Source organism: Procambarus clarkii, chromosome 19, assembly GCF_040958095.1.
Source record: "Procambarus clarkii isolate CNS0578487 chromosome 19, FALCON_Pclarkii_2.0, whole genome shotgun sequence".
Taxonomy (NCBI): Eukaryota; Metazoa; Arthropoda; class Malacostraca; order Decapoda; family Cambaridae; genus Procambarus; species Procambarus clarkii.
This window is the reverse complement of record NC_091168.1, coordinates 12,498,097-12,524,882: the sequence shown is the minus strand read 5'-3', so window position 1 is coordinate 12,524,882 and position 26,786 is coordinate 12,498,097. Positions and strand designations below refer to the sequence as shown.

Sequence of the window (26,786 nt, the reverse complement as noted above, 5' to 3'; positions counted from 1 at the left end):
TTTCGGTCATATTTAATAATATATGTCTACAGGAAAGACTGCTACCAAAATATACTAAAATAAATATATATATATATATATATATATATATATATATATATATATATATATATATATATATATATATATATATATATATATATATATAATATATATATCGTACCTAATAGCCAGAACGCACTTCTCAGCCTACTATTCAAGGCCCGATTTGCCTAATAAGCCAAGTTTTCATGAATTAAAGTTTTTTCGTCTACCTAACCTAACCTAACCTAACCTAGCTTTTTTTGGCTACCTAACCTAACCTTACCTATAAATATAGGTTAGGTTAGGTAGGGTTGGTTAGGTTCGATCATATATCTACGTTAATTTTAACTCGAATAAAAAAAAAATTGACCTCATACATAGAGAAAAGGGTTGCTTTATCATTTCATAAGAAAAAAATTATAGTAAATATATTAATTCAGGAAAACTTGGCTTATTAGGCAAATCGGGCCTTGAATAGTAGGCTGAGAAGTGAGTTCTGGCTACTAGGTACGACATATATATATATATATATATATATATATATATATATATATATATATATATATATATATATATATATATATATATATATATATATATATATATATTATATATATTATATATATATATATATATATATATATATATATATATATATATATATATATACATATACATATATATATATATATTAATAACCTTTGGAACAACACCCACCAGTGGGACTCGAACCCAGAAAGCACAACTACCTTCCAGTAGCTGGCATAACTATATATATATACATATACACATATACACAGTATATATATATCAAGAAAATTAATTTAGCTGGTGGTCCAACTTTCATCTTCATTTCATCACCAACTACTCTGAAATTTATCTTTTTTTTTTTTTTTTTAAATATAATTTGGAGGGGGAAATCTGACACTGTAGGTGGATTTGAATTGTTATTTAGCGAGATGAGGTGCATATTTTGGAGGTGCAACCATACATGCAGTCATCAACTTACACAGTTGGGAAAAATTTTCCCTACAACCAATTCTATCACTTGGATACGTTCTCAGGCCACCAACAATCGGTATGTAAAATTAAAAATTGTGGAGAGAATAAGGTAAAGAGTATAGTGTTATTTGTTTTGAATGATGGTACAGTATTTTGCAAAGCAAATTGTGAATTTCCCCTTCTTTAATTATTGCTCTTGCAAGTATAACAACATACAGGTATACTTAAAGTATTTACTCAATGTAGCAAGGTTATCACCACCATCTTAGGAAAGTAACTTATTGTGTACTGTACTGTGCCATAGTTTCTATAATATTTTTATCATCTGTGAAGAATTGGCAGTTGTTAGATATTCTGGGCAATTAGTCTCGACTACTGGTTGAAATTATATTTTAAGACCACTGTGATTAGCTTTTATTTATAACTGGGATAGCTTCATTGCAGATATGACACGCATGCATGATATATATGGCGTGTTGTTGGCAGGGGTGGCAGTCTTGGCTAATGCAGTGGAGACTGCTATATATACTAGAAGGGAAACAATATACGTGATAGACTTGTATTGAGGACCCCCCTCCCCCCCCAAGGTTGAACAACCGGACCCTCTCCAGGATGCAGTCCCACAAGAAGCCGACCAACTCCTGGGGTACCTATTTACTGCAAGGTGAAATGAGCATTAGGTGATAGGAAATGCACCCAACCATTTGTTCTGCCCAGGATTCAAACCCAGAATTCCAGTAATGAGTTGAGATCAAACCTGACTTTACTACCCGGGGTCTCTTATATTGGAAAGACTATAACACACTTTATTTTCAAGTGAAAAGTGCATTGATTATGGTTGTTTTAATTTTTCAGTTGTGTGAGGAACATGACAAAGGGTGAGCCTGGGTCAGGTGCCGGATCTGGAGGTGGTACTGGCGGAACAATTAGGGATGCTGGTGGTTCTTTTGGCAAGAGGGAAGCTGCACAAGAGGAGCAGTACTTTCGCAAACTGGTGAGATCATGTTTCCCATAGTTTATTATTTGCAGTACATTCTGTCCTGCAAGTGGTAAAAAAAAAATTGGTGCTGCCAAATGCATGCATTACATAACTTGACTGCTTCCTTGGCTTCTGGTGCAAGTCCAATTGTTTAACATATACAGTACCTGTATTTGTTTTACCATTATTAAAAACTGCATCTTAGTTGTATATTGGCAACATTTAAGTAAAAATTATGTACACGTGTGTATGTAATATACAATGGGGCCTCGACTTACGGTGCTAATCCGTTCACAGAGACGGATCGTAAGTCGAAGCAATTTTTCCCATAAGAAATAAAGGGAATTGAATTAATCAGTTCCCCACCCTCCTAAATATTAACATAAAAGTACATTTTATACTGAACACAATGTTTTTTCTAACCAATACAGTACCTAAGTTTATCATACCTTTATGGAGGGCTCTTGATGGCATATGGAAGATGTTGATGAGGGGGGAGAAGGAGAGTTGTTACTGTTTGGAAGGGGAGTCGTCCTCCATTTTCACATCAGGCAGTGATGTTTTCTCTGGTGGTACTCTCTCCTACGTTTTGCCTGAATACCACTAGGACCTGGTTGTGGTTCAATGCTTGTTTGTCTCACTAAAATTTGTCAAGAGACCTTTGTTTTTCCCTTCATTATAACATTTGTCTGTAATGATGCATCACTTTAGCACCCATAATGTCCTTTTTCTTAGCCAGTATAATGGATATTGTTGACTGAGATTTGTTGTACTGCCTAGCCAGTCCAACAACCCGCACACCATCTTCATATTTATGAATGATCTCTTGTTTCTGCTCTATGGTCATCCTTACATGGGATCTCATATGTTGAGCCTTACCACTGACTTTCCTGGGACTCATGGTGTGATATATAATAATTACTTTAATGTTCAAAATGCAAAAAATCACCACAAAAGCGAAATTTCTTATAGGCACGATCGTCACTAAGCAGGCAGCTGTAGTAAACTGAGGCAGGTTGGCCGCGTGACCGGGAACCACGTGCTCGGTCGACCCGAACGTGTACCAACAAATATAGTAAGTCGACGACACCATCGTATGTCGAGTCGCATTTTTTGATGAAATTTACATCGTAACTCGAAAATATTGTAAGTCAGGGCAATCTTAAGTCGAGGTGCCACTGTATTATTATATACAGTGGCACCTCGACTTACGATTGCCCTGACTTACAATATTTTCGAGTTACGATGTAAATTTCATCAAAAAATGCGACTCGACATACGATGGTGTCGTCGACTTACTATATTTGTTGGTACACGTTCGGGTCGACCGAGCACGTGGTTCCCGGTCACGCGGCCAACCTGCCTCAGTTTACTACAGCTGCCTGCTTAGTGACGATCGTGCCTATAAGAAATTTCGCTTTTGTGGTGATTTTTTGCATTTTGAACATTAAAGTAATTATTATATATCACACCATGAGTCCCAGGAAAGTCAGTGGTAAGGCTCAACATATGAGATCCCATGTAAGGATGACCATAGAGCAGAAACAAGAGATCATTCATAAATATGAAGATGGTGTGCGGGTTGTTGGACTGGCTAGGCAGTACAACAAATCTCGGTCAACAATATCCATTATACTGGCTAAGAAAAAGGACATTATGGGTGCTAAAGTGATGCATCATTACAGACAAATGTTATAATGAAGGGAAAAACAAATGTCTCTTGACAAATTTGTAGTGAGACAAACAAGCACTGAACCACAACCAGGTCCTAGTGGTATTTAGGCAAAACGTAGGAGTGTGTGTACCACCAGAGAGAACATCACTGCCTGAAGTGATAATGGAGGACGACTTCCCTTCCAAACAGTAACAACTCTCCTCCTCCCCCCTCATCACCATCTTCCACATGCCATCAAGAACCCTCCACAAAGGTAAGATAAACTTCAGTACTGTATTGTAGTTAGAAAAAAACATTGTGTTCAGTATAAAATGTATTTTTATGTTAATATTTTAGAGGGTGGGGAACGGATTAATTAATTCCATTTATTTCTTATGGGAAAAATCGCTTCGATTTACGATATTTCGACTTACGATCCGTCTCTGGTAACGGATTAGCATCTTAAGTCGAGGCCCCATTGTATCTATCTAAGTGTAGTTGGGATTCCAGCTCTCAATTTCTGGATTTTATCCTTTACATACAGTTTGCTTTTAATTAATTTATAAAAAATGTCTGGATCTGTGTTTTATATTTGTTTGCTACCTCTCTCAACATTTATTTCTTCATCTCTCCTCACTGCTGTGTATTTGTTTCTTGCTTGTTTGTGGTGCTGTAACCTTTTGATAATTACTTGTAGTGCTGTATGGTTTGAGGGTTACGCCTCTTCCTATTTTGAACCTTTATTCCTGTCTTCTCTGGTCCCCGTTTTCTTCATTGCATATTTCACAGTTTGTCATTTACTTCTGGCCTAGCAAGAAGTCTTTCCAATCAAATTCATTCAAGAATTTGCATATTTCTCCATAGTGTCCTCTCTTGAAATAAAGTATATCACCCATTTCATTTTCCCCATTCTCTTCTAGATTATATTGTATTGCATTGGATATTTAAATTTCAAGAAGACATGGCTGCTCTTTCCCAAGGATGGAAGGAAGGTACTGAATGTCATATATATATGTCGTACCTAGTAGCCAGAACGCACTTCTCAGCCTACTATGCAAAGATCGATTTGCCTAATAAGCCAAGTTTTCATGAATTGTTTTTCAACTACCTAACCTAACTTTTTCGGCTACCTAACCTAACCTATAAAGATAGGTTACGTAGGGTTGGTTAGGTTCGGTCATATATCTACGTTAATTTTAACTCCAATAAAAAAAAATTGACCTCGTACATAATGAAATGGGTAGCTTTATCATTTCATAAGAAAAAAATTAGAGAAAATATATTAATTCAGGAAAACTTGGCTTATTAGGCAAATCGGGCCTTGCATAGCAGGCCGAGTACGACGTTGTGGCTACTAGGTACAACATATATATATATAAATATAATATATAATGATATATATCATATGATATATATCATATATATATATATATATATATATATATATATATATATATATATATATATAATATATTAATGATATTTCGACTTACGATCCGTCTCTGGAAACGGATTAGCATCGTAAGTCGAGGCCCCATTGTATCTATCTAAGTGTAGTTGGGATTCCAGCACTCAATTTCTGGATTTTATCCTTTACATACAGTTTGCTTTTAATTAATTTATAAAAAACGTCTGGATATAATAATATATAATATATATACAGTGGAACCTCTATTAACGAGTGGCTCTATTAACAAGTTTTTCCAGTAACGAGCAAGCCACTCGCAGCAAATTTGTCTCTATTGACGAGCTCGCCTCTATTAACGAGTGAAACCACATGGCGCTTCCTAGCATCTCGCGGGTTCTCGCAAATTCTCGGACGCCTCCGACGCCAGTGTTGTTGTTGTATCTCACATGACAAGCATCCCTCTGGATTTATTTGAGCTTTTCTTTGAGTTTTTAGTGGTTTTGCGACTACAATTTGTAACACACGATGTCTCCAAAGAAGCTGCTTGCTAAAGATAGTGTTGTCAAGAGGAAGAAAGACACTTACTGTGGATTTAAAGAAGGAAATTATAGCAAAGCATGAGTGTGGTGTCTGTGTGATTGATCTCACAAGGAAGTATGGCAGGTCCTCATCAACAATTTACACCATTAGTAAGGGAATGAGGAGGTAAGGGAGGATGCTGCCTCTTCCACTGAGATCAGGGAAGTGTTTGGAATGTTTGAAAAGGTGAACGCATTCTTGGAAAAGCTGCCCTGATAAAGCAGTGACAACCCGGTGTGTGAAAATGTTTAATTAATTTATCACTTTGTGATAACACTTTATGAAAGTGTTATCACTTTCGCAGGTATATGTCGCTTGAACGTAACACACTTTTTTTCTATTGAATGCACCCAAACACCGCGCTCAAGCGTCATTTGAGCAAATATTTCTATAAAATCCAATTCTTATCCGATCGACTTGGGGATTGTATACATGTTTGCCATGAAATTTCCGTTTTCTTTAATAACCACTGCCTATTTGAGAAAACGGCATTGTATTGTATCTTCGTGGGAAGACTATTATATTGTTGACAACGAGTGTAATCAACGTAGTTTTTTATTTGGTGCTGGTTTAACGCATCCTTGTGTGACATTTGAAATGAAATTTGGGTGAAATTCCCAAGAAGAGAGAGTCCGCATGACTCAGAGGTGGATTCTCCTTCCACACCATAACCCCTCTCCTCCTTCCCACCTCTCCATCGTCTCCCTCAAGCCAGCAACTACTCTTCATAAGGTAAAGTAAATATTAAAACACTACAACAAAACATTTATATTTACATGTGCAGTATTATATTTACATAAAAAAAGTCATACAAGTATGGATGTTTTTGGGAGTGGAACGGATTAAATTTATTTCCTTTATTTTAAATGGGGAAATTTGTTTCCAAAGACGAGTTTTCCAGGTAACGAGCTCGGTGCCAGAACGGATTAAACTCGTTAATAGAGGTTCCACTGTATAATATAATTTTTTTTTTTTTTTCTTTGGTGAATATTAAATCTAGCATTGATGGAACATCCTGTTGCCTCATTCTTGTGGCATGCTTAATGTGATGATACACGAGTGTCTCCAAGATGAGGTTTAAAACTCTGCCTGTCCAAATGTCCTCTATTCTTGCTTTGTAGGCCTCCCAGTCTATTACATTCATGTTGAAGTCGCCAAATACCAAACAGTACATTTGTTCCTTAGGAAAGAATGATCATGTCCTGTTGAAAATGAAATGTGCAATGCAGTTCATTCCAGAAGAGAATGGGGACATTGAAACAGTTGATAAAGAAAAGATACTATGGAAAACTTAACAAATTCTACCCCCTCCCCTTCCGGCCCGTTGGCGTCGTGAGGGGGCTTGGTGGACGGCTGCCGGAGTGTGATGCTCCGTTGGGCAGTCCTCTGTCCTTTTCTGGCCTTGCACTCCTGCTGCTGTCTTCTCCAATTGTGCCGGATCGCTTTTCCTTTTCCTTATGTTTCGTTTTTCTCCCCCCTCTTCTCCTATCTGCTTGTCGTTTCCTGCCGACCTTTTGCTTGTTTTGGATTATTTCTTTGGACTTCTTCTATTTTGACGCCCGGGTGCTTGAGGAGGCATACTCTTGCACCCGTAGAACTGTAGTACCCGACGTCTCGAGCGAGGGGAACCTTTTATTGTCAATCCCCCTTTCGTCGCTGAACCCGATCTCGACGGACTGACGGTTCTTAAGGTGGCGTTTGTGGGGCGTATACTCACGACGCACCCCTAGGGGGCCCCGGCGTGATCAGCGATAGCTTCCTGTTGGGTGTCCTGCCTCTAATTGTGGCTCCATGGTGGGTATGGGGGCACATTCGTGGATGAATTTGTCACTTTTCGTCTCTATGTCGTTGAATGTTTCCGTTGTACCCTCTCAGGCTCGTGGGGTGGGCGACCAAGCCCCCGAGTCGGCCTGTATTGGAAGACCAGGCTCTGTAGCTCCCGCTGCGTTGGGCCCCGACCTTGCTCCTCCTTTGACCGTCCTGACTTCTTCCCCCAGCTCCCCTCCCTCCTCTGAGGTTGGGTCGAGCCTCCAGCCCCCGGTGGTGACCACTTCGTCCCCTGGTGTGGCTAAGTCTTTCGTTGTGACTGCGCCTTTTGACCCCTCTCTCTCTAGGGGTTCTCAACGCCGTTCGCGCCCCAACCGCACTCGCTCGATTCCTTCCCGTGCTGATGCGTATCAGGCCTTGTTTGGTCCTGCTTCATGGGCCAAATACTTTGATCTCCTCCCTCTTGATTCTGCGCCTCCTGACGATTTCTCCCTCCATCGGCATCTTGTAGATTCCGTGGATGCGTGTGTTACTTTCAACCCCACTCGTCTCGGTACACGTGTCGTTGCTGCTCCTTCTCAGGATGCGGCTTCCCGCTTGGCTGCCTTATCTTGCCTTGGCGAGATCCCTGTTCGGGTCTCCAAGAACGTTCAGATGAATTCCAGTGTTGGCACTATTCTCCTCCCACCCCATGTTGCAACCGGTGTTCGGAATCTGCAGGATTGCCACGATGATATTCGGCATATCCTTGATGCCCAAGGCCATTCTGTCCTCCAGGTTGACTCGTTTACTCGTCCCCCTCGTGGTCGTCGACGTCAACCCCTTCGCGTTGTGAAGATCACCTTTGATGGTAGGACCCTTCCATCCTCTGTCATTCTTGCTGGTGCTAGGTGCTCTGTCCAGGAGTATATTCCTTCTCCTCGACTTTGTAATAAGTGCTGGAGGTTTGGGCATGGTGCCCTCCGCTGCTCTGGGACTGTCTCTCTCTGTCCTTTGTGTGGGAGTGAAGGTCACTCTAAGTCGGAGTGCACTTCTCCCCAAGCTCGCTGCCTCAACTGCGGTGAGGCCCATCCTACGTTCTCCCGTGCCTGTGTCCATTACAAGCTTGAGGCGGCCGTCCTTAACCTGAAGCACCGGGAGCGTTTGTCTTTTCCTGAGGCGAGGCGCCAGGTTCGCCGGCTCCCGCCTTATACTAACATCTCTTATGCTCGCGTGTTGCGCTCTTCCTCTCCTCGTCCTTCCCCCCTTCCTCAGACTCTCAACCGTTTCCGGGCCTTGGACCCTGATACGCCCACTGCCCCCTCCTCTGTTCCTTTGAGTTCTTTCCCGAGGGGTCCCCCTCCTGGTCCTCTGTCTGGGGTTCCCCTTCTTTCCACCCGGTCTGTCATGTCTCCTGTGTCTTCTTCCTCGTCCCCCTCCGATCCTCCTTCCCATCCTCTTCCTCCATCTCTCGGCTCTCCCCGCCGCCTGTCGGTGCAGGCGGATGTCCATCGCTCTCCTAACGGCCGTCGTGTGTGCTCTCGTTCGGCTTCTCCTGTTGAGACGCTGGAATCCGTTGCCCGGTACGTAGTTGCTGGGACACCTGTCTCTTTAAGTCAGAAGCGTAAGCCTGGCTCCTCTCCTTCCTCTTCCCCGGCGGGTAAGAAGGCTTCGCTTTCTTCCTTAGCTCCTACTTCTGGCTCTGTTGCTCCTTCCCCTCCCGTTTCAGTGGTTGCACCCCCTGTTCCTGCTATGGAGGTTTCTTTGGCCCCTGCTTCCCTTTCGGTTGCTGCTCTTGCTGGGGTGCGCTCCCCTCTTTCTACTCCCCCTCTTCCTACTGCTGTCCTTGACCGCTCCTCTCCGTTGTCTCCTCCTCTTCCTCCTCCTCCTCCGGACCCCGCCCGCCCACCTCTGATCTGTTCTCCCGTTTCCTTCCCTCCGTCTTTGCTCAGTTTACCCATGCCCCCTAACCCTGACTTTGCTGACCCTGATCCCGACCCTGATATTCTTTAACGTGCTCTGTCGCTCTTTCGCCTTTGTTTCTTCCTTGTTCTCTGTTTTTGTCCTTTCTCTTCCCGTCGTTGTCCATTCTTCAATGGAACGTTCGAGGTTATTACGCCAATTTCCTCGAACTCCAACTTCTGATTTCGCGGTTTTCGCCCCTTTGTGTCTGTCTCCAGGAGCCAATGCTTGGTGCTCGTCCTGGTCGTTTTCGTGGCTATTCCTTTCTCTCCCCCCCCCCAGCCATTGCTGGGGCTTCTAATTCTTCTGCTCTCTTGATTCGTGCGGATGTTCCCTTTGTTCCTTTACTTTTTCCTTCGCCTCTCCATTGTTCTGCTGCTCGTATCTTTGTGGGGAAATGGTACACAGTTTGTTCCATTTATCTCCCCCCGAGTGTCCCGCTCTCTCTTCCTGATTTGAAACACCTCCTAGACTCCTTGCCGGAGCCTGTGCTCCTGCTGGGTGACTTCAATTGTCGTCATTCTCTTTGGGGTGACGTTCTGACGAATACCCGGGGTCGCCTCCTTGAGCCGTTTCTCCTATCTTCTTCCCTGTCTCTTCTGAATTCTGGTGAGCCCACTCATTTGGACTCTCGGACTCGCACCCTTTCTTGTCTTGATCTTTCTCTCTGCTCTTCTTCTCTTTACTTAGATTTCACGTGGCAGGTTCTTGATGACCTCCATGGAAGTGATCATTTCCCCATCCTTGTTTCCTTTTTCTCTTTTCGCCCTTCCCTCTCTTTCCCTAGGTGGCAGTTTGCTAAGGCAGACTGGACCCTATTTACCCTCAGTGCTGCTCTCTCTGACCTCTCCCTTCTGCCTCTCTCTCGCGCTCTCCTCCTTTTTCATGACACTGTCTTCAACGCTGCCCTCCGCTCTATTCCTCGCTCTTCCTCTCGGGGTCCGCGGAAGTGCGTTCCCTGGTGGAATGCGGACTGTGCTCGGGCTGTCCGCTGTAAGCGTGCAGCCTGGAAGAGGCACCGCCGTAGGCAGACGACCGATTCTTTTCTTTTCTTTCGGAAAGCGAGTGCGGTGGCCCGTAGGGCCATCCGTACGGCTAAACGTGAATGTTGGGCATCTTATGTCTCAACACTTACGTCCGAAACCCCTCTGGCCCAGATCTGGAAGCGTATCCGCAAGATAGCGGGTAAGTTCGTTCCCGATGTTTCACCGGTCCTTCACCTCCATGATACTCTTGTGGCGGACCCGTTGCAGGTCGCTTCCGAACTGGGTTCCCACTTTTCTTCTGTTAGCTCTGGTCTCCATCTTCCCCAATCTTTCCTTCTTCGTAAACCTGTCCTTGAGTCTCGTCCTTTAGATTTCTGCACTCATCTTCAGCTTCCCTATAATGATCCCTTCTCTCTCTCTGAACTTCGTTCTGCTCTGGCCCTCTGCGGTTCTACGGCGGCGGGCTCCGATGGTATTCATTATGAGATGCTTCGCCATCTCCCTCCGAGCACGTCTCAGTATTTACTGAGTCTGTATAATCGGATCTGGGAGTCGTCGTCGGTCCCTGAGGACTGGCTCGATGCCGTTGTCCTCCCTGTTCGCAAACCGGGGTCTCTGGGTACTTCCCCTAAGGACTTTCGCCCTATTGCTCTCACAAGTTGTGTCTGCAAACTTTTTGAACGTATGGTTAACGTTCGTCTGATGTGGTTCCTGGAACACCATCACCTCCTCTCCCCTTCTCAATTTGGTTTCCGCAAGTGCCGCAGCACGACAGATGTCCTGGTGAACTTGGAGGTCTATATTCGTACTGCTTTTGCTGCGAAGACCTCCGTTGTTGCCGTCCTTTTTGACCTGGAAAAGGCTTACGACACCACTTGGCGTTATCATATCCTATCTCAACTTCATTCTTTTGGCCTTCGTGGTCATCTCCCTCTCTTTCTCCGCAGCTTCCTCTCTCGTCGTTCCTTTCGGGTGCGCCTTGGTACCGCTCTCTCTCCCTCTTTTCAGCAATACGAAGGTGTGCCCCAGGGTAGTGTTCTGAGCACTACTCTTTTTCTGGTTGCCCTCAATGGTCTTCTTTCCTCTCTTCCTTCTGGTGTCTTCTCCGCTCTCTATGTCGATGATCTTACCCTTTGTTGTCAGGGTGATGATTCGCCTCTCCTTCAACGCCGGCTTCAACTTGCAATTGATGCCGTGTCGTCTTGGGCCACTGATCATGGCTTCAAGTTCTCTACTTCTAAGACTTGTGCCATGACATTTACGCGGAAACGGGTTGTTCTTCGTCCCTCTTTGTCACTTTATGGTCATCCCCTTGAATACAAAGATTCCGCGAAGCTTTTGGGGTTATTCCTTGACACTCGTTTGTCTTGGTCTCCCCATATCTCTTACCTCCGTGTTGAGTGCTCTAAGGCCCTTACCCTCCTTCGGGTCTTGTCCCATACTTCTTGGGGGGCAGATAGGCGCACTCTCCTTGCTTTACATTCTTCTCTCGTCCTGTCTAAGCTCGATTATGGTTGCCCTGCTTACTCGTCTGCTTCTCCTTCTACTCTTCGCCGTCTTGATGCTTTGCACCATACTGGGTTGCGCCTCAGTTCTGGTGCCTTTCGTTCGACTCCCGTCCTTAGCTTGTATGTTGACACTGGCTTCCTGTCTCTCCAGGACCGCCGTGATCGCTACTGTCTTCGCTATCTTGCGCGGTCCTTGCAACATCCTTCCTCTCGCCTCTGTCGTGCTTTAACTTTTACCCCTCCTGCGGTTCCTGTTCCTCTTCACCACCTCCCTCTTTCTGTCCGGTTATCTCGCCTGCAGGATTCTCTTTCCGTTCGTATTTCTGATGTTTCTCCTCGTGTTGTTCCTTCTTTGCCCCCGTGGAGGGTCCCTCTTCCGCGGTTTTGTACTTCCTTGACCCGTGTCACTAAAGCTTTTACCCCTCCTACGGTTCTAAAACGCCTTTTCCTCGAGCACTTTTCTTCTCACTCCCGCTCCGTTTCTGTCTTCACCGATGGGTCTAAGTCAGCGGACGGTGTTGGCTACTCTGTTGTTTTTCCTGATCGCACTTATATGTGTCGCTTGCCTCCGGAGACTAGCATCTTTACAGCGGAACTTTATGCTATTCTCTATGCTCTTCGTCTCCTACTTTCTCGTTGTCAGTCTTCCTTTGTAGTTGTTGTTGACTCTCGTAGTGCCCTCATGGCTCTCGGGTCCTTTAATCCAGTTCATCCAGTGGTTGTCGAGATCCAGCATTGGCTGTTTCTCGTTCATAGTAAATTTAAGTCGGTTGAGTTTTGTTGGGTTCCCAGCCATATTGGTGTGTCTTTAAATGAGCGTGCGGATGCTGCCGCCAAGGAAGCTGTCCGCTCTTGTCCCATCTCTCGTAAGGGCATTCCGTATTCCGACTTTTACCCGGTTATCCATTCCTCAGTCCTTACCCGTTGGCAGGCTTCTTGGTTGTCTGTTACTGGTAACAAGCTACGTACTCTTAAATGTTGTGTTTCCTCGTGGCAGTCCTCCTTCCACCGTAACCGGCGGTGGGAAACAGCTCTGGCGAGGTTGCGTATTGGCCATACTCGCTTAACCCATGGTCACTTGATGGAGCGCCGCCCTGCTCCTTATTGTCCTAGTTGCATTGTCCCTCTTACGGTCGTGCATGTCCTTCTTGAATGTCCTGACTTCCAGGACGAGCGTATGTTTTGCTTTCCGACCGCCCCTCGCGGTCACCTGTCCCTCGATAGAATTCTTGGTGACTCGGATACTTTTGATATCGTTCGCCTTATGCGTTTTTGTTCTCGTATTGGCATCCTTGGTGATATTTAGCGCCCTCTGATTATTTTGCGTATTTGATGGTGCTACATAGCCTTCCCGGTTTGGTGCCTTCTTTTGATAATTACTTACTTACTTAACAAATTCTATAATGAATTTAATTGGACAGACTTGTTGCTATGCAAGGGAGTAATTGAAATGTACGCCAAATTTTGTGAAATATATGAAGGCATTAAAACATTCATACCAATGAATACCATTAGGACCTGGTTCCAGAATTCCAGAAACACATACACTATCTCGGGAATCTGTACACCAGTTGATTGACAGTTGAGAGACGGGACCAAAGAGCCAAAGCTCAACCCCCGCAAGCACAATTAGGTGAGTACCAAAACAGATGCAGAACCTGAAAACCAGATTTGGCTCGTCAAATTGTGAGGGAAGGGGGGGGGGGCCAGGAAAGATAAGACAAGATTATTGGTACAATACAGTACGAGACCTAATCTGCAAACAGAACAGCATTACAAGCAAGTAAGAAACAAATACACAACAGTAAGGAGACAGGCAGAAAGGAACTTTGAGAAAGGGATAGCAAATAAATGTGAAATAGACCCTAGGCCTTTTTGATAAATTTATTAAAAGCAAGCTGCATATAAAGGATAAAATCCAGAGATTTAAAACGGGGAACAGGATTACCGAGAATGAAAAAGAAATGGTGCGAAACGGTAAATGACTAGTTCCAAAGTACGTTTGTACAAAAATGAGGATTTCGGAGAGCTGGACCCAGTGCCAATTCCAGAGCACACCATAGAATACAGAGATATCTCAAGATGAAGTGGAGAGAGAATGTGGAACTGAGCTGAGCATTCCACTTCAATTAATATTCCAGACATCCTTGCATACAGAAATCTTAGCAAATATATGGAAAAGGCAAACTTAATTCCAATCTACAAAAATGGTAGCCGAGAAAGGCCTCTAAATTATAGATCCGTATCATTAACGAGCACCGTAGTCAAAACAGTAGGAAAATAAAATTAAAACCAAATGGGTAGGACACCTGGATAATAATGACTGAAAACCATACTCTGTTTATTAAAACAGGAAGATTCTGTGTAACAAATCTACTTAGTTTTTATGATAGAGCTGCCAGAGATTCTGCACGAAAGAGATGGTTGGGTTGACTGTCTATAAGGGCCAATAAAATGCTTTTGAGAGTCCCCCACAAGAGGTTCTGGAAATTGGAACATGCTGGAGGGGTGACAAAAGACTTCTGAAATGGATGAAAAATTTTCTGACACACAAACGAGGGTGGTAATTAGAGGCAATGTATCTGACTGGAGGAGTGTTACTAGTTGAGTACCACAGGGTTAAGCTCTGGCACCAGTAATGTTTATCGTCTACATAACTGATCTACCAGAAATACAGAATTATATGAACATGATTGCGAATGGTGCTAAGATAATGGGGAAGATATGAGATTGCAGACAATTGTCATGCCCTTCAAATTGATCTAGATAAAATAAATGCTTTGAGCATGAAGTGGCAAATGGAATTCAATGTGAATAAATTCCATGGTATGGAATGTGGAATTGGACAAAATAGACCACACACAACTTATAAATTATGTGGAAAGGCATTACAGAACTCTAATAAAGAATGAGGCCTAGGGGTGGTTTTGGATAGTAAGCTGTTGCCAGTGGAACACACACAGAACATTGTGAGAGGAGTGTATGCGTTGCTTTCACACTTCAGACTTGCTTTTTAATTATATGGATGATGAAATACTAGAAAAACGTTCATAACATTTGAGGCCAAAATTGAAATATGCATTAGTTGAATAGTGCCCATATCTCAAGGAGAACATAAATACACTGGATAGTGCAGAGGCATGCTACAAAAAGGGTTCCAGAACTGAAAAACAAGAGTTACGAGGAAAGGCTAGAGGCGGTAAGTATACCAAAACTAGAAGATAAAAGAATTGATATGATAAAAGAAGATAAAATAGAAGATAAAAGGTGATATGATTGCCACTTACAAAATACTAACAAGAATCGACCAAATTAACAAAGGAATTCCAGAAACCAGCAACATCAAGAACAAGAGGACACAGATTTAAGTTAAGGAAACAGAGGTGCCCAAAAAAATACTAGAAAGTTATCTTTTGCAATCAGTGGTAGACAGTTGACACAAGTGAGGTGGTGGTGGAGGCCAAAATTGTCAGTAGTTTCAAATTGTTATACGACAGAGTACAAAGAAGACAGACCACCTCCATTGTAGCTCTCATCCTGTAACTACTTTCTTGTAACCACTTCAACTGGCGGGGAAAATCAGATGAGAATAGCCGACAGTTTTGACACCCTTGGTGAGTTAAGCTTGTCTACCTGCACATGTGAAGACTGGACCTAGTGGACAGCATAGAGGAAACCAGCAGAATGGTTCAATGGAAGGCAGACCCAGCAAAGTATTGTGGAATGCAACTAGGGCACAGTGGACCATGGACACTACTGGCCATGCACTGTATCCTAACCTATCTCCTGTCTACTTATTTTGCCGTTAGATTAAGATCAGCCTGGACGAGAGTGAGGCTGACGATTAATGCAACTCCTCACTTTAATCAAAGTCAAGGAAATGTCATGGTTTTAACCCATACCACACAACCCCCATGTCCTGTGGCAGTGGGCGAGTGATGAAGCAGCAGGTGTGGATACACTGGAAGCTGTAGTCACAGACCTGCACACAGGCAGCTCAAGGCATAGGGTTGCTCTACTGGACCAAAGCAGCAGTAGCAGCAGAGTTTGGCAGCCCCCTTCAGGACGCACACTGCTCATCTCCATGGAGGAAGGGGCTATAAAAGGTGCCTTAAGGAACCGTATAACATGATTTTAAATGTTTAATGTCGACCAAACTTTTTTTTTACTAGTTGTATATAAAAAGGGCTGCAACTGTTCTACGTTTCAGTATCGCACCCTAAACAGAAAGGGAGGGTTTTTTTTTCCCCTTAACGTATTTTACACATTTTCAATAATTCTCGACAACCACAAGTTTCAAATGAAATCATTTCTATGACACAAGTCTATCACATTAGTATATGATAAAGGATTTGTATAAGGGGGATTATCCAAAATAAGTTTAGTTTTACTAATGCAAGTATTCAAAGTTCCTCAAATATATGCCAATATTTCATGTTTGTAAATATTTATAAAATCAATAAATGAACTTGGGAATAGTGTTTTATAAGAGATTGTAGAGACGTAAACTCTACATATAAGGCGTAAATTTCATGTAAATTGAAAAAAATGAGGAATGTCAATTTTATGTTACTTGACAATAAATAGTCAAAGATTCTGCTACCTGTGTTTGAGGTTGACATCAACCAATTTCCTCCAAAATTTGCACCCTTACAGATAGGCTCACGTTCTGTAAGGTGTACAGTATTAGTTTCATGCAAATTGGCAGATAAAAATTAGTTTTTTCATAAAACTGAATATTAAAATGCTTTATTATATGCTATTGTGGTAGCTTAGTCATAGACATGCTTTCAGTTGACACTTGTTTGATAACTTTTAACCATTTTGGAATTTTTTTTACACAATTCAATATTTTGTTTCTCCCTTCCTATTTATGCTACAATGCTGAGACTTTGACCAGTTGAACCCAATTTCATATACAACTAGTCAAAAACGTTTGATTGAAATTGAACCAGTTTTCATTTATTGCCTATTTTCGTAATACGGTGGCCCCTTAAATCGAGTGGATACTACTGGGTTAACATAGGAACCCAGTTAAAGACTGATGCCCAATCACCCTAACTAAAATGCTGTTAAGTTTAGCATTTGTATTTGCATCAAAACAGTGGTACATAACTTGCCTTTACAGCCATTTCAATGGGAAAGTGTGACTGCATGAGTGATGAGGGGGGAAGGGGTTATCCAGTAGAATCAATAGCTTAAGATCCTTCTTAAGCAGTTAAGTTGGTTAACAAAGGCACAGTGCTATAAATCATCTGATTAATATAGGTTTAATTGCTTCTGGCCAATCTATGGTTGCATTCTTCACAATAGGCAGATAAGTACTGTTCAGGCACTGGTATATGGTACAGAATATAATTACATTTGCATTTTGTACTGCTAATATTGCTGGTGTTGAGTAAACTGGGTTACTAGGAAAGAAAAAAGGTAATGCAATCAGTGAGCAACTTTATATCTTTACCCAATTTGTAGAATATGAAAATAAGAATTAAGGTAACTGCAGAAGGCCTATTGACCTATACGAGGCAGCTCCTATTTATAACCACCCAATTCCACTCGTATGTATGTCCAATCCATGCTTGAAACAATCAGACCTGACCTCCATCACATTACGTGGTAATTGTGAATGGTATTATTCACAACAGGCATAGGTACTTCATTCATAATGATGTACCATAGACACTCGATTATCCGGGATTCGAATATCTGGAAAACACTTTTATACGGCCAAAATCGTGACCGGATAAAGTTATCTCAATATCCGGCCAAAATATCCATAGGAGCCAGAAAATCGGGAGTTTGTCTGGATAAAAAATCCGGGGCGGTTAACTTGCTACTGATGTTGCAATATTCGGACAGTCAGCCGGACACGGAGTGAATTGTCTGGATATGAAAGCCAGGCCGCGGGCCGTACCGTATTAATCCCATACGGCTGTGGCTCGAGGCGCATGGTGTAGGAGGGAAGGTAGGGTGGGTGGGTCGCATCGGGGGAGAGGGGAGCGTTGGGAGGGACCACCTGAGTACAGGAATTACCATTAATTTTAGAACAATTTATCATAGCCAAAAACAAAAGAAATACTAGTAATTATGTAATAACAAATACAGTGGCATCTCGACATACGATTGCTCCTACTTACGATAATTTCGAGTTACGATGTAAATTTCATCAAAAAATGCGACTCGACATCCGATGGTGTCATCGACTTACAATATTTGTTGATACACGTTCGGGTCGACAGAGCGCGTGGTTCCCTGTCACGCGGTCGATCTGCCTCAGTTTACTACAGCTGCCCGCTTAGTGATGATCGCGCCTATAAGAAATTCCACTTTTGTGGTGATTTTTTGCATTTTGAACATTAAAGTAATTATTATATATCACGCCACGAGTCCCAGGGAAGTCAGTGGTAAGGCTCAACATATGAAAACCCATGTAAGGATGACCATAGAGCAGAAACAAGAGTACAGAATGTCTCTTCCTCAGCAATTAAGAAAATGTGTGCAGCATGGGAAAAATTGCAAACCTTTGCTGAAATGACTGACCCAAATCAAGCTGCAGTAGGTCGTTGCCTTAACCTACTCAATGACACTGTGATGCATCATTACCGACAAATGTTAAAACGAAGGGAAAAACAAATGTCTTGACAAATTTGTAGTGAGACAAACAAGCACTGAACCACAACCAGGTCCTAGTGGTATTCAGGCAAAACGTAGGAGAGAGAGTACCCCAGAGAAAACATCACTGCCTGATGTGATAATGGAAGGGGACTCCCCTTCCAAACAGTAACAACTCTCCTCTTCCCCCCTCATCATCATCTCCCATACGCCATCAAGAGCCCTCCATAAAGGTAAGAGAAACTTTGGTACTGTATTGCAGTTAGAAAAAAACATTGTATTCAGTATAAAATGTATTTGTATGTTAATATTTTGGAGGGTGGGGAACGGATTAATTCAATTCCCTTTATTTCTTATGGGAAAAATCGCTTCGACTTACGATATTTTGACTTACGATCCATCTCTGGGAACGGATTAGCATTGTAAGTCGAGGCCCTATTGTATACAAGTTTCCTTAAAACAATGTGCACAGGCTGTAGCTTCCTTCAAAAATATTGTGAGTTTTTTACCTCCTGGCGGCCTACGTAACGTGTTATAGCTGCCCCAAGTGGATGTTTCCAATCCTGGTCGACCCATGTACTCCCGTCCCTTGTGTTATACCACAGTGCTGCGCGCCATTAGTGAAATATTTTATTAAATAACTTTATTTTCATAGTAACTTTGAACATTTTTGGCCAAGACTATGGTAGCAGCATCAATTGTTCTGGAGGTGTTAAGAGGAAGAAGGTTGTCCTAACAATTAAAGATCAGTTACGTGTTACACAACTTTGTGAAAATGGCCAGTCGACTTCAAGTGAAGTGAAACCTGAGGCAAACCAAAGAGCTGATCATACAACAGGCCAATGAACACAGAAGGCAAGCTAAACTTGATTCTTATATGGTAAGAAAATCAAGCCAAGCGCCTTCAACCAGTGAGGAGCCACAGGCAAGCCAAGCGCCTTCAATCAGTGAGGCGCCGCAGGCAAGCCAAGCGCCTTCAACAATTGAGGCGTCACAGGCAAGCCAAGCGCATTCAATAAGTGAGGCTTCAGCAGCTGGCAGTCAAAACTAACTTTGCTTAATGAACTGTACAGTAATTTTAAGTGTTAATTTTTGTGTTGTGTTAGTATAGGTTATGTAAATTGTCAACAATTCTTAACTTAAAGATGTGTGGCATCAATCATGAAGACGAACAACAAAATGGTAAGTTGATGTTTCTAGTTGAATATTTAATAATTATATGTGGCAAGGCAATTCAAATTATGTTGTTTGTAGTATAAAAATAGTTGGAAATGGTCACTTTTGGACTCGGAGATGAAAAAGTACCATTATCCGGAACATGTGATTATCTGGCTGGGGGTCCTTCCCGTAGTCAGGATAATTGAATGGAGACAGTACTGCCCGGAATCTTAGCAAAGTATCCAAAATTTGCTTACTGTAGGTAATGCGTGCAGATGACTGTAAAGCTGCCACCCAGTTGGGTGGTTGTGGAGCAAGACTAGTAACTGTGTGATTCATCATAGATGTAAAGTGCCTTGTAAAGTGACTATTGTGAGCCTCTTGTTGAATCACTTGAGATACAAAAGATTATCAATGTGTATATGTATTTGTGTAAATGATTGTGTAATTACCTAAGTGTAGTTACAGGAAGAGAGCTACGCTCGTGGTGTCCCGTCTTCCCAACATTCTTTGTCATATAACACTTTGAAACTACTGACGGTCTTGGCCTCCACCACCTTCTCACCTAACTTGTCCCAATCTTCTACCACTCTGTTTGCAAAAGTGAATTTTCTTATATTTCTTCGGCATCTATGTTTAGCTAGTTTAAATCTATGACCTCTTGTTCTTGAAGTTCCAGGTTTCGGGAAATCTTCCCTATCGATTTTATCAATTCCTGTTACTATTTTGTACGTAGTGATCATATCGCCTCTTTTTCTTCTGTCTTCTAGTTTTGGCATATTTAATGCCTCTAACCTCTCCTTGTAGCTCTTGCCCTTCAGTTCTGGGAGCCATTTAGTAGCATGTCTTTGCACCTTTTCCAGTTTGTTGATGTGCTTCTTAAGATATGGGCACCACACAACTGCTGCATATTCTAGCTTTGGCCTAACAAAAGTCGTGAACAATTTCTTTAGTATATCACCATCCATGTATTTAAAAGCAATTCTGAAGTTAGAGAAAGCGTGGCATACGCTCCTTGCACAAAGTTCTTTATGTGGTCGTCAGGTGATAGTTTTCTGTCTAGAACCACTCCTAGATCTTTATCATAATTCTTTAAAGATTTCTCACATAATATATAGGTTGTGTGGGGTCTATGGTCTCCTATTCCACATTCCATAACATGGCATTTATTAACATTAAATTCTATTTACCAAGTGGTGCTCCATATACTTACTTTGTCCAGGTCATCTTGAAGGGCATGACAATCATCTAAGTTTCTTATCCTTCCTTTTATCTCAGCATCATCAGCAAACATGTTCATATAATTTTGTATACCAACTGGTAGATCATTTATGTAGACAATAAGCATCACTGGTGCAAGAACTGAACCCTGTGGTACCCCACTTGTGACATTTCTCCAGTCCGATACATTGCCTCTGATTTCTGCCCTCATTTTTTATATCAGTCAGGAAATTTTTCATCCATGTTAGAAGCTTACCTGTCACCCCTCCAATATTTTCCAGTTTCCAGAACAACCTCTTATGTGGAACTCTGTCGAAAGCCTTTATTAGGTCCAGATTGATGCAGTCAACCCAATCATCTCTTTCCTGTAAAATCTCTGACTCGATCATAGAAACTGAGTAAATTCGATACACAGGATCTTCCAGATCGAAAACCATACTGTCTGTCTGATATAATATCATTTCTCTCCAGGTGTTCTACCCATTTAGTTTTGATTAGTTTTTCCAATACTTTCACTATTACACTAGTCAATGATACAGGTCTATAATTGAGGGGGTCTTCCCTGCTGCCACTTTTGTAGATTGGAACTATGTTAGCCTGTTTCCACACACCTGTTACGACTCCTGTACACAGGGATGCCTGAAAGATCAGGTGAAGTGGAATGCTGATCTCAGATGCACATTCTCTCAGTACCCATGGTGAAATTCCATCTGGGCCAACTGCTTTATTCTTACTGAGCTCCTTTAGCATATTTTCCACTTCATCTGTAGACACCTCTATACGCTCTTATGATGTTCTGTGGAATTCTTATTGTCTGGTTTCCTGAAGATTTCATTTTGTACAAACACACTTTGGAACTTTTCTTTTAATGTTTTACACATTTCCTTTTCATTTTCTGTGAATCTATTTCCCATTTTCAACCTCTGAATATTATCCTTTACCTATAATTTGTTGTTTATGAATTTATAGAGTAGACCTTGTTCTGTTTTACATTTGTCTGCAATCCCTTTTTCAAAATTTGTTTCTGCCTCTCTACTCACTGCCGTGTAGTTGTTTCTCGCATCTTTGTATCACTGGTATGTTTGGGGGTTTGGCCTCTTCCTGTATTGCTTCCATTTTTGTGTCTTGGTCTCTGGCCCTCTCGCAATTTCTGTTGAACCAATCCTGTTTACTAGTTCTGCATCTTTGTTTTGGTATAAATTTTTTTGTGCCTTTATCATGTATGTCAAGTTTTGTGAAATATATCTCATTCACTTCCTTGCCTAGCAACAAGTCTGTCCAATTATACTCACTAAAAAATTTTCTAAGGTTGCCATAATGTCCTCTCCTAAAGTCAGGTTTTTCAATTGCATCACCCTTATTTTCTTCCAGATTATAATGCATTGCATACTTTATTCCCAAAAATACATGGTCACTTTTTCCCAAGGGAGGAAGGTACTGAATGTCAAATATTTCTTCCTCCTTCCTCGTAAATATCAAATCTAGCATGGAGGGAACGTCCCCTTCCCTCATCCTTGTAGCTTGTTTAACATGTTGATACAAGAATGTTTCCAGGATGAGGTCTACGAATTTACAGGTCCAAAAATCTTCTGTTTTAGCTTCATATGCTTCCCAGTCTATGGATTTCAAGTTGAAGTCGCCGACTATCAACAGTCGTGATCTATTGTTATCCGCTCTCACTACGATCTCTCTCATTATTGTTATAAGACCTTCTCATTTACTATCTAGATCCTCCTTTGACCATGTGCTGCTTGGTGGTGGACTATATGCATTTATGATAATTAATTTATCATCCTCATGGCAGATCTCTAGTGCTATTATATCAACTTCTTGTGGATTGGCAGTCATTATTTCGTTCACCTTTAGGTGTTCTTTCACCAGCACAGCAATGCCACCGCTGTGTGTGTGTGTGTGTGTGTGTATATATATATATGTCGTACCTAGTAGCCAGAATGCACTTCTCAGCCTACTATGCAATGCCAGATTTGCCTAATAAGCCAAGTTCTTGTGAATTAAGGGGGCGTTATTCACAAAATATGCAAAAAATGAAAACTCGTTCAATTTCAATCAAACTTTTTTGATAAGTTGTATATGAAAAGGGTTTCATTTGGTCCAAGTCTCAGCATCGTAGCATAAATAGGAAGGGTGAAAAAAATATTGAATTATGTGTCAAATTTTCAAAAATGGTCAAAAAAGATTATCAAACAAAAATGTCAACTGAAATCATGTCTGACTCTCAGGTATCACAATAGCATATATTAAAAACAAATTATAATTAATTTTATTAACAAAAAATTTAGTTAAAAAAGTCAAATTTTACTTTTTTTTTTTTTTTTTTTTTTTTTTTTTAATTTTATCTCTTTTGTTTATAGGGCGATTTGCATGAAACTTATACACCTGACTGCACGTATGCCTATCTGTAAGGGTGCCAATTTTGGAGGAAATTGGTTGATGTTAATTTCAGCCACAGAGGGCAACACCTTAGACTTTATTTTTTACTTACTTGAAAGTATATGTTACTTGAAAACGAATATCTTTTTAATTTTTTATGCAATTTACATGAAACTTACACATTATATATAAATTTTATGTCTCTAAAATCGTTTGCAAGCGTTTTTATCTTGTTCTTTATTGACTTTATAAAAGCAATAAACATGATATATTTGCATAATTTTGGGGGGAACTTAGACTATTTGTATTAGGAAAACTAAAGACGTTTTGGAAAATCTTTTGCAAGGGATCCTTTATTATATGTTAATGTGTCAGAAAAGTGTCATAGAATGATTATATCTGAAAGGTGTGGTTTTAAATTTACACTTGAAAATGTGTAAAATTCGTTGAAAAAAATATAAAAAATTAAAAATCTCCCTTACTCTTTAGGTTACAGTACTGAAACTTCGAACAATTGCAGCCCTTTTCATATACAACTAGTCAAAAATAATGGTTGACACTAAACAACAACTTTAAGATACCCGAATAACGCCCCCTTAATGTTTTTTCGACTACCTAACCTAACTTTTTCGGCTACCTAACCTAACCTATAAAGATAGGTTAGGAAGGGTTGGTTAGGTTCGCTCATATTACGTTAATTTTAACTCCAATAAAAAAAAAATTGACCTCATACATAATGAAATGGGTAGCTTTATCATTTCATAAGAAAAAAATTAGAGAAAATATATTAATTCAGGAAAACTTGGCTTATTAGGCAAATCGGGCCTTGCATAGTAGGCTGAGAAGTGCATTCTGGCTACTAGGTACGACTTATATATATATATATATATATATATATATATATATATATATATATATATATATATATATATATATATATATATATATATATATATATATATATATATATATATATATATATATATATATATATATATATATATATATATATATATATATATATATATATATATATGCGAACAAGCCTGAATGGTCCCCAGGACATATGCAACTGAAAACTCACACCCCAGAAGTGACTCGAACCCATACTCCCAGAAGCAACGCAACTGGTATGTACAAGACGCCTTAATCCACTTGACCATCACGACCGGACAAAATGAGGTGATAGCCGAGGCTATTTGAACCACCCCACCGCCGGCACTCGGATAGTTATCTTGGGCATAGCATTTTACCAAATCACCTCATTCTTTGGGGCAACACGTGAGGAACACAAATGCGAACAAGCCTGAATGGTCCCCAGGACATATGCAACTGAAAACTCACACCCCAGAAGTGACTCGAACCCATACTCCCAGAAGCAACGCAACTGGTATGTACAAGACGCCTTAATCCACTTGACCATCACGACCGGACAAAATGAGGTGATAGCCGAGGCTATTTGAACCACCCCACCGCCGGCACTCGGATAGTTATCTTGGGCATAGCATTTTACCAAATCACCTCATTCTTTGGGGCAACACGTGAGGAACACAAATGCGAACAAGCCTGAATGGTCCCCAGGACATATGCAACTGAAAACTCACACCCCAGAAGTGACTCGAACCCATACTCCCAGAAGCAACGCAACTGGTATGTACAAGACGCCTTAATCCACTTGACCATCACGACCGGACAAAATGAGGTGATAGCCGAGGCTATTTGAACCACCCCACCGCCGGCACTCGGATAGTTATCTTGGGCATAGCATTTTACCAAATCACCTCATTCTTTGGGGCAACACGTGAGGAACACACATGCGAACAAGCCTGAATGGTCCCCAGGACATATGCAACTGAAAACTCACACCCGAGTGCCGGCGGTGGGGTGGTTCAAATAGCCTCGGCTATCACCTCATTTTGTCCGGTCGTGATGGTCAAGTGGATTAAGGCGTCTTGTACATACCAGTTGCGTTGCTTCTGGGAGTATGGGTTCGAGTCACTTCTGGGGTGTGAGTTTTCAGTTATATATATATATATATATATATATATATATATATATATATATATATATATATATATATATATATATATATATATATATATAAATAATATCAAATGCATAATAAAGCACAAATATAAAAAAGAAAGGGGGTGGTAGGAGAAAAGCACACAGAAACTGTATTGGAGGGGATCTAAACATTCCCTCTAATGCGTTATGTGTGGTTTCCTCCGAGGCTATGGATCCCCCTTCTTCCAGCTAGAGGTGGTACTCCCTTCCATTTAAAAAAAAAAAATATAATATATATATATATATACATATACCCTGTATTATATAATTGTGTAACTAGCGTCAAAAGATTGTTAGTTGCTTAGCTAAACAAACTATAGGGTTTAGTTCCTGAACCGAGTATGTGCCTCTGTGACCGTTTCCAGCACCGCCCATGGGATGGGTATGGGTGCATAATAAAGAAATTGACAAAAAAAAAGGTCAAAACATTATCATTACTAGTAACTTCTATTAAAATCTTTTCATATGAGTATACATCTTAAATATCATCTAAAGTTAATGCAAATAATAAATTGAAAAACCTAGTACATTCCCATTGTTTCCCGATCTGTATGCTTGGCTAGACTTCTGCTTGACATTATAAATCCATTAATGCCTTCATGGGTCATTTATACACACTATATAGTGACACTCCAGAAGTTATGCATATTTAAATAACATACTTACAAAGCTTAAAAAATAGTGCTGCATATATTTGTAAAATGTACTAACGAGGTTGTATTTCCCCCGAGTTAATTGTTTATTTTCTGTATGTAGCTTTGTTGTTGTAAAAGCTTTGATAATTTCCATATTGTAGTGCACCACACTCAACCCTGTAAAATTTATGGTAAATATTTTTCTCTTGCAGCAACACGAGCAACTAGAAAAGATGAGGGCCGGGCTTCAGCAGGAAGTAGAGTTTCACAAAGACCAAATAAAGGCCCATGAAGGAGCCATCAAGAGGCATCAAAAACGTTTGAAAAACTTGGAATAAATTTTGGCAATATGGCCCTCAAAACACTAGTACTGTACTTTATATTGCAATTAATATTTAACATAATGTGGCTGTATAGTACTAGCCTGCACAGCAGATGATAAATGTTGGTAACTGCTTTCCATAAAAAACACTTTAATTAATTTAACACTTTCCTCCCCCGTGGACACAAAAGCGAGTCCGTAAGGGCTCCATTGTACTGTATATTAAGTGTCAGTAGCATGAAACATTAATGTAAATATTTAAATTTTTGCATTGTGCATAATAAAGGAACTGCTAAGTGAAGGGAAATAATCTTATTGTCCAATCTGCAAATAATATTTATTGGAACTACATTACGTACTGTATTTAATAGTGTGACAAACTTCTTGTAGTATAACGTGTGTGCTTTGCCTTCAGCAAATCAATCAATGGTCTTCTTTCCTCTCTTCCTTCTGGTGTCTTCTCCGCTCTCTATGTCGATGATCTTGCCCTTTGTTGTCAGGGTGATGATTCAACCCGTCCTCTTAAAAATGT

The 26,786-nt window shown here is 41.0% G+C and overlaps 1 protein-coding gene across 1 annotated transcript in view; it reads left to right on the top strand.

The window, feature by feature from the left end:
* The window catches only part of LOC123757629 (ATPase inhibitor mai-2, mitochondrial), a 48,600-nt gene extending 22,045 nt beyond the window's left edge, over positions 1 to 26,555 (top strand). The window contains exons 2-3 of the mRNA XM_045741466.2: positions 1,882 to 2,020; positions 26,145 to 26,555. Coding sequence (XP_045597422.1) covers positions 1,882 to 2,020; positions 26,145 to 26,270 — 265 coding nt within the window. The 3' untranslated portion in view covers positions 26,271 to 26,555. The remainder of the gene's footprint in view (positions 1 to 1,881; positions 2,021 to 26,144) is intronic.
* Positions 26,556 to 26,786: the final 231 nt, after the last annotated feature.